Raw genomic sequence first — 7,591 nt, forward strand, 5'->3', positions numbered from 1 at the left:
ATTTTGTTGTCAACAGGATGCCTTATATCCTATTAAAAATGCAAAATAAACTTAAAAGGCTCATAGAGGATGGATAAAAAGGTGAAACTTTAGTTTGCAGTGCTTAAGCATTCGTACCTCCTTCCCCTCCAATAATGGCCTGAGTCCTTTCCTGTAATGTGAATTTAGCAGCAATAGCTTCTGGGATTAAAAAAAAAACACAAATCACATCTGAGAAAAATAAGTAGAGCTCATTTGGAGCACATAAAACATGACTCACAACTCAGCAGCTCCATCAGTCAGACTTTAATTCATCAGACAAGTCGTCATATCATTTCAATGGCTTGATTTGATAGGTCGTATGCTTTAAGCCTACTTAAAGGGACAGTCAGGGATCCTTTCATGAAAATCCTGAAGAAAAAAAAGTAAATTACCTACATGTATAGAATGAGTCATTTATAATAAGAAACTGCAATTTCAGGAATCCTATCGAAATGAGCACTTTGGCAAAATATTAAAATAAAGGTTTTATTGGCAAGTCAGTTACCTGACGAGCGTTTTTATCAATAATCAGATGTAATCTTAATTGCAAAAATGCAGACTTTTGAATAGATTCCTGAATTGATTTAAGTGAATCCTACCCTGGTTTGAGTTAACATTGGCTACACAAAAGAAGACATGGGGACATTAGATGATTTACAAGCACAAGAAAGTATTTCAAGTATCTCAAAGAGACTAAAACAATTTTCACAGAACAGACCATCTCATCTCTTTCTTTATTCCATCCCACTTTCAATATGAAAAAGCAGTAAATAATTTACTTGGTTTTTAAAAAGGATATCAAAGTCAACTCAACATTTCATCATGAGGTCGACACCCTCGAGTCGTGGCTTTCACACACACACACTTGAAATTTCTCTTCAAGAGTTGTCAGGCAGCAAAGCTCGTACATGTATCAAAGCACATACAAAAAGATTCAGCACATAAAACGGAGGTGCTAGTACACTCGTGCTTACACACCAGTTGGATAACCCTTTGTTTCCAGACCCAATGACGAGGACCGGTGTTTCTCTCGGCCATGAAATAAACATTAGGAGCAGGAAAACGGTCATTGTGGTCAAACATCCGAACCAGTTAATCACCTTTAAACCTGAATTTGAGTTCTTTCTCGTCAATAAATGGACGGTTTGTGTGAGGTTAGTGTGCTTTCTTTAGAATCGGCTCAGAAAAATCACATGAGATATTAGACCAGAGCAGCAATAATACTTTTGCTATACACAAAACACACATACTTAAATATTCCTAAAAAAACATAATTAACAAATAATTACATAGAAAAAAAACCCAAACATGAAGCCACTTGCTCTTGCTACACATTTTTGAAGACATTACATAAAAAAAGGCAATAATAAACCGATGACTGGGGCTGTGCTGTGAGGGGAGAAGGCAGTGATGCCCAACATCCGCTCCTAATCGTCTTGTAGCATGTGTGGTTTTGCTCCATGGAGTGAGTCTTGTGAGTGTGTACTTCTGTCTTTATGTCTAGTAAGTGATGGGACGACATTATCCAGACAACTGCGGCCGTCGTGTTACATCCAAGTCCAGCTTCTTTGAAGTGTGTGTGTGTTTTCTTGAGTGTTTTTTACGGGTTGTTAGACGGCATTCAGACAGCCAAGTTAATCTTTTACAAACGAGTGAGTGGGTTTTATCTGATGAGGTGGTAGGTGAGCCAGTACATGAAGATGGGTTGTGCTGCTGCTATAGACATGGTGAGGTACATCCTCAGCTGGTTTCTGGCTCCTCTCACCAGCCTCCCCTCCGCCGCCGCCTCAGATAACAGCTTCAGACGCAGGGTGCGGATCTGAGGAGAGACACGTTCAACATATTCTTTAAATCGACCATTACAAAAACATGTAATTGTGTCAGCTGAGCCATCCCCACTTACTGAAATGTGTTTAATATGCAATTATGCACCAAAGCTATGGAACACTTTACCTGCAGACATTAGGGAGGCAAGCGCGCTCAATATCTTCAAAAGTAAACTAAAAACATATCTCTTCACTTTAGCCTTGTAATAGTGATATTTTATACAATCTTTAATGCTTTATGCCACTTTAAACTCATTTAAATGCTTTTATTAAAGCTGCTATCTCTTTACTATTAGCCTTTTAATATATATTTTACTAAATGCTTTTATTCTGTAAAGACTATTTTAATTATAATCTCTTTAGCCTTTTAATGATGATATTTTATAAAAATAGATAAAAATTAATGCTGCTACTCTATGCCACTTTAAACTAATTTAAATGATTTTATTCTGTACTGTTTATTTTTGCTATAACTGGTTTAACATTGAAGTGTGTTCTTGAAAAGCCTGAGATCAAATAGACTGTTGCCACGGGGAAAAAGAGGAAGTTTCTCTGATAAATGTGTAAGATTATTGGAGGCTTTAACCGATAGATTTCATAAAACTTAACAAACTGGGCTTTGTTTATGAAACGGGAAGACGACCAAGAACGGGTAGCAAAGGGAGTAAACCAGTTGAAAGGCCACAGGGGCTCATTGTTAATCTCATGCTTTCAAAATGTGGCCCTGAGTTTAAAACATTTACAAGAATGGTGATGAATGTGATTTCCCGGCAGGAGGGTCGTTAACTACGGCACAGATACGGAAACTAGGCACAATACTCCATTGTTATTTTATACTATTTATAATGCTACTTCACATTTACATCAACACTGTGATTATTGTACTGGAAAAGCTCTTATTCTGTCTAATCTTGTACTAATTGTTATGTTTTTGCTGTGAAGCAGTTTGAGCTGCAATGCTTGTATGAAAGGTGCTATACAAATAAAGTTTATTAATAAATGATGTGTTTTAGTATTGAGGACATAGTTGGTGGAGATGTTTAACTGCATAATATTAAGAGGGGCTTCTAGTAATCTGCTCCCCTCGTGTATGTAAACCACATACACTCTCCTAATACATTGTGGTATAGTATAACACCACTTTAAACTATGACCTCAATATCATTGAAATTAAGACATTTCCTATAATGCCACCAAAAACTGAACAAACTTTGAGCTTCATAAAAGGTTTAAAATTATGGCAGAACGGTTTAATTGATATGCATTAGATTGTACAAGTGTACCTAATAAAGTGCACATGTGTGTGTTAAGAGGGTGGGGACGGGGTCCAGTGTGTAGAAGTAAGGATAAATAGTTCTAAAGGAAGATGAGAGTGTGTGCGATTACAGCATGTCTTATGTGTGTATTCATGTCTTATGCTAGCTAATTCTATGCATGTCACTTATGTGCAGGCACAGGGAAGCTTTTTACTTTCATAAAACATTGAGATGTGTGCACAGACGTCGCAGAATGTATAGCAGAGAGCTATGGTGAGTGGGGGTGAGCATCGAAGGAAAAATGTCCAGGGGCACAAGAAGGAAACGTTCTTTCCAGAATATAGAGTATGAAAGTCATACATCTGTCCTCAATTATTTGTAAACAGGAAACACGTCTATAAAGATCAATTATTTTTACTCTCAAGAGTTAGTAGATGCTGCTACTCACCATAAAGACAAATATGGCAGCACAGCACCACAGTAGAGAGAGATAATACGCTGGCTTCCCGAACAACAGGCCTGCTACTACCCCTACGATCATCCTGAGGAACCGGAGAGAGGAGGAACACACACACACACACACACACACACACAGTCACAGGCGAGGTAATAATATCCACACTATTGGGGAGGTGAAAGGCAGAAGAGGGGGAGTTGGTGATAGAAAGACGCTGTACATACCCAACATATTTGTAGCCAGAGAAGGCCAGCAGGTCTATGGTCGTGAGGTCAGTGTTTACTGTCACGAGGTAGAGCGACAGCAGCACCGCCAGGACTTCCATGATGAGCCACACTAACGCCGAGCTGGCCTGAACTCCCAGCAGCTCCGGGGAAAACCTGAAGGGTGCACAGAACAATACAGTCTCGATTCATTTATATACTGGGAACTCATTACATCATCAATACCTATGATCAAGCCGCAGTGATGTTTGCAAAGGCTTTGAGCATCGTTATGTAGAACCACTTCAATCCACTAATTAGATTTATAATGTTATTATTTTGTAAAAACACTGAAGTTGAATCCTTGTATAAGAAAGAAAAGCGATCCATAAAATGAAGCTGGCAAAACACGAAGACAATGCCAAAGTCCTAAACACCTAGCATTCATATTAAACTGACAACATATGGTTATGTGGGAAGACATAATAAAGAAAAGAAAATCTTCTACCTAGATGTTAATGATCACTGATAAGATAAAGAATCAAATGATCATAAAACATTAGATTAACATCTCTTTTCCAAACCAGTAGATAAAAACATGGATGTATGTACTTGTTCTGCGTGCCGAGGGCCAGTCCAGCCACCAGGATGTATGTGATGAAGCCCATGGCGGGAATGTAGAGATCAGGAGCGTTCACATCAAAGCGTGGAGCCACAGGAGTGTCCTGCTGGTAGCTCACCTCCCAGTTCTACAACGCACACATGATCCCACACGTAAACATGTCTACTTACTGACTAAACCGTGGGCTGAAAGCATGTAGTGTGGTAGAATATATTCCTGTAACATACTGAATAGACTGGATAGACATTTAAACTACAACAGGCAGAACTAGAAGTAGATGTTTTGTCTCAACCTGGAGATGTGTCAAGTGTCAGGCATAACAGAATAATATATATTTAGCAGATGTAGCCAGACTTACCTCGTGCATGTAAGGGAAAACAAGAAGGCCCAGCTTCTTCCCCACGTACACTGTATCCACGGCAAAGTAATACTTCAGCTTAGAAATCGGAATGAACCTGTCCAGCTGAAACAAGCGAGCACAGTGACAGATACACATGCATTATTCAACCTGCTTTTGCCTTGGCTTGATGTATCCCCAGGCAGTCAAGACCATTTTGTGGAAGCCCTTTTGAATCCCTTCTGGTAAGCAACAATGTAAAATATTAATGACTCAGTCTTACATTCTTGTCCACCATTTCCCTTCCCTGGGATGCCAGTGAGCTGCCATATGCCATGGCCAGGTTAGACATGGGGTCTGACAGGCTGGGAAATCCTGCAGCTTGAAGCCCGGCCTGCTGGTTACTGCCAACATGACACAAGAAAATGTATAAACTGAAAGAACATAATGGATGTGCCAGCTAAAAAAAAAAGCTAAAATATATAGTCAGATTTATTGTGAGGAGAGTGACTATACAAAAAAAATTCCAAAGCTGAATCAACAGAAAGTAAATTAGGATAATTATGTTATTTTTCTACACTAAAGAGTTAAATGTTTATTTCTGAGGGCATCATCTGATTATCTCCTTCATATAACATAGAACACAAAACACACAAAAAGACAATAAACAACAGTTTAATATCCAGCCTAACTTCAGCCTGGCTCACACCTGTACCCCGTCTGTGATCCCGACGCAGCTGCACTCGTATCTTCAAACAGCTGGCTGCCATCTGTACCATCCACGGAGCTATTCCTCAGACGCATATCAGGCTCTGGATGAAAAGAGAGAGTAGTTACAGATGTAAATATGTTGAACAAAAGGAGTAGATCTGAACCTCAAATCACTTACAATTTTAGGGGATGCATCATTTTGTAGAAACGTTAGTAAAGCAAGCAAACGCAAGGCAGCCCCAGATATGGGAAATCTGGCAAACCATCATGCATCACTTTGTATGAAAAGACTTTATCCAAACTGTCCCCTCTCCCTTTTTTTATTAAAGTATTATCAAAATGTATAGACATTCAAGATCAGTCAATCAATAACACTGGCTGCCATACATGAGGAAATGCTGATACTTAAGGTCTTGTTAGTTTCAACATTACATGCAAAACTACTGTGTTTTGTTTTAATATTACACTTGCCTTAGCGTTTATTTTTATTCCATCTTTTTAGAGTCTGACAGTATAACACAGACGTTAACCACTTTGAAGCTCTCTTTGTTAACTACTACAAAATAGTTTAGGCGTCTCTTAATCGTGTTAAAACTACGATTGCAAGTTTTTCTTGACAGTGAGGATCTTCAATGGTGAACATTATGTAGCATATTTGTTATTTGTTTAACATTGGTTTGACACAGACACTTTCTTCACCCACTATGTTTTACTAGATTGAGTGCACACAATCCTGTTAAATGTAAAGTGCTAACACCTTTATTGTCAGTGTCCTGCAAGGTTTATAATCCTGCAGATGGGAGATTTGCAGTGTCTCTTAGACAGAGAACCATGCAATAACAGCATTTGTGTGCTAATGACAAATTATGAGTAAAACTGTGCACTCAATCCCAGTTTAAATGTCATGTTCAGGAGAACGATCTTTTTAAATCCATTCCCTGAGGGAGTAATGACCTTATCACACACTTATCACAAGTGCTGATTACGTCACCCTGAGACACAAACAGTTTTAGTTTGGACTAGTTTTTCCTGTCATCCCTAATGACACGTATGATGGACATAACATAACACCTACAGTATGCTAGGTCCACACACAGAAACATCTTTAAACGTAATACGAATACTTCAAATCAGAACCCAAAACACGTATCTTAATATAGCACCACAGTTCACATTAAACAATCTGTCAACACAGAAAACATCGCACAGTTATGACACATTACATGTAGCCTAGCTAGCCTGTGTAACGTTAGCCATTTTATATGGTGTTTATTGACAGTTTGTGGGCAAGCTAACGGCTACTTACGTTAATTTACGTTAATTTATTTAACTAATAATGTATTCCACGTCAGCTAACGTTAGACGGTGGTGGACATAGGTTCAACGATTTGGTGTCTGTGTTTTAACACTTTTTTTTAACGTTATAAATAGGTTGTTAGCCTCAACCGGCTGAAACCAGCTACATTACCTATCAGTTTACGTTGTATTCCAGAAAGCTAGCAAGCACATAATGTGCACAAGAAGCCGTTAGCTGATATTAAAGGCTGATTGATAAAATCACGTACGTAACTTACGCTGTCTGAACCCACTTTGAGTTGCAGTATAATCCATTTGCACTAACTTGATGGTGGCTGTAGCCGTCAATTAACCAACTCCACTGAGATGCAGTTGCTACAAGCTACACAGAAGTTGGAGCGAGTAAATTTTACACGGAAGTGAACGCTTTCTTCTTCTTCTTCTTCTTTTTTAATTACAGGCTTCAAACCAACGTGGAAGGTGAATACCGCCACCTACTGGATCAAAGCGTCCTAGGTTAAATAAAGCATTCCTTACATTGTTCGTCCTCTGTACTTGTAAAACTCCACTTCCTAACTATTTCCACTGCTAAATAATGTATTTTATTTATATATATATTTTTTTATATTTTGAATTTGCCTCTTTCTACCTTGAACTTTTTACATCTCATCAGCACTCAACATTTACCTTTACAAAACTTAAATGTATCTGTCACCTTCCTTTTCACAGTACATTTACTCAAATAGTGTACTTAAAATGTCTAGGTACTTGTACTTTACTTACATATTTTTCATTTTGTGCTACTTTGTACTTCTACTGCCCTACATTTCAGAGGGAGATATTGTTCTCCACTACATTATAG

At 38.4% G+C, this 7,591-nt stretch overlaps 1 protein-coding gene across 4 annotated transcripts; it reads right to left on the reverse strand.

The window, feature by feature from the left end:
• Positions 1–270: 270 nt before the first annotated feature.
• yif1b (Yip1 interacting factor homolog B (S. cerevisiae)) lies at positions 271–7,162 on the reverse strand. Of its 4 annotated transcripts, none has more exons than XM_029446744.1 (8): positions 7,008–7,162; positions 5,438–5,534; positions 5,006–5,126; positions 4,744–4,848; positions 4,376–4,512; positions 3,785–3,940; positions 3,552–3,645; positions 271–1,840 (listed from the first exon to the last, which is right to left on the reverse strand). In XM_029446744.1, the coding sequence occupies exons 1-8, from the start codon at positions 7,042–7,044 to the stop codon at positions 1,685–1,687; spliced, it is 903 nt and encodes a 300-aa protein (XP_029302604.1). In that variant the 5' UTR covers positions 7,045–7,162; the 3' UTR covers positions 271–1,684. The 4 variants fall into 4 exon arrangements, with proteins under 4 accessions (XP_029302604.1, XP_029302603.1, XP_029302602.1 ...); XM_029446743.1 differs by having other exon boundaries at positions 5,432–5,534; XM_029446742.1 differs by having other exon boundaries at positions 6,999–7,156.
• Between the last annotated feature and the right edge of the window lie 429 nt (positions 7,163–7,591).

Source organism: Cottoperca gobio, chromosome 13, assembly GCF_900634415.1.
Source record: "Cottoperca gobio chromosome 13, fCotGob3.1, whole genome shotgun sequence".
NCBI lineage: Eukaryota > Metazoa > Chordata > Actinopteri > Perciformes > Bovichtidae > Cottoperca > Cottoperca gobio.

Excerpts from the sequence above, each read along its gene's own strand:
- yif1b (XM_029446741.1), bottom strand. The coding sequence starts at position 7,044 with ATGGATTATACTGCAACTCAAAGTGGGTTCAGACAGCGTAAGTTAC. Across the intron at positions 3,646-3,784 it reads TCTGGCTACAAATATGTTGG|GATGATCGTAGGGGTAGTAG; the intron begins GTATGTACAGCG and ends CCGGTTCCTCAG. Across the intron at positions 1,841-3,551 it reads CTGCCATATTTGTCTTTATG|ATCCGCACCCTGCGTCTGAA; the intron begins GTGAGTAGCAGC and ends GTCTCTCCTCAG.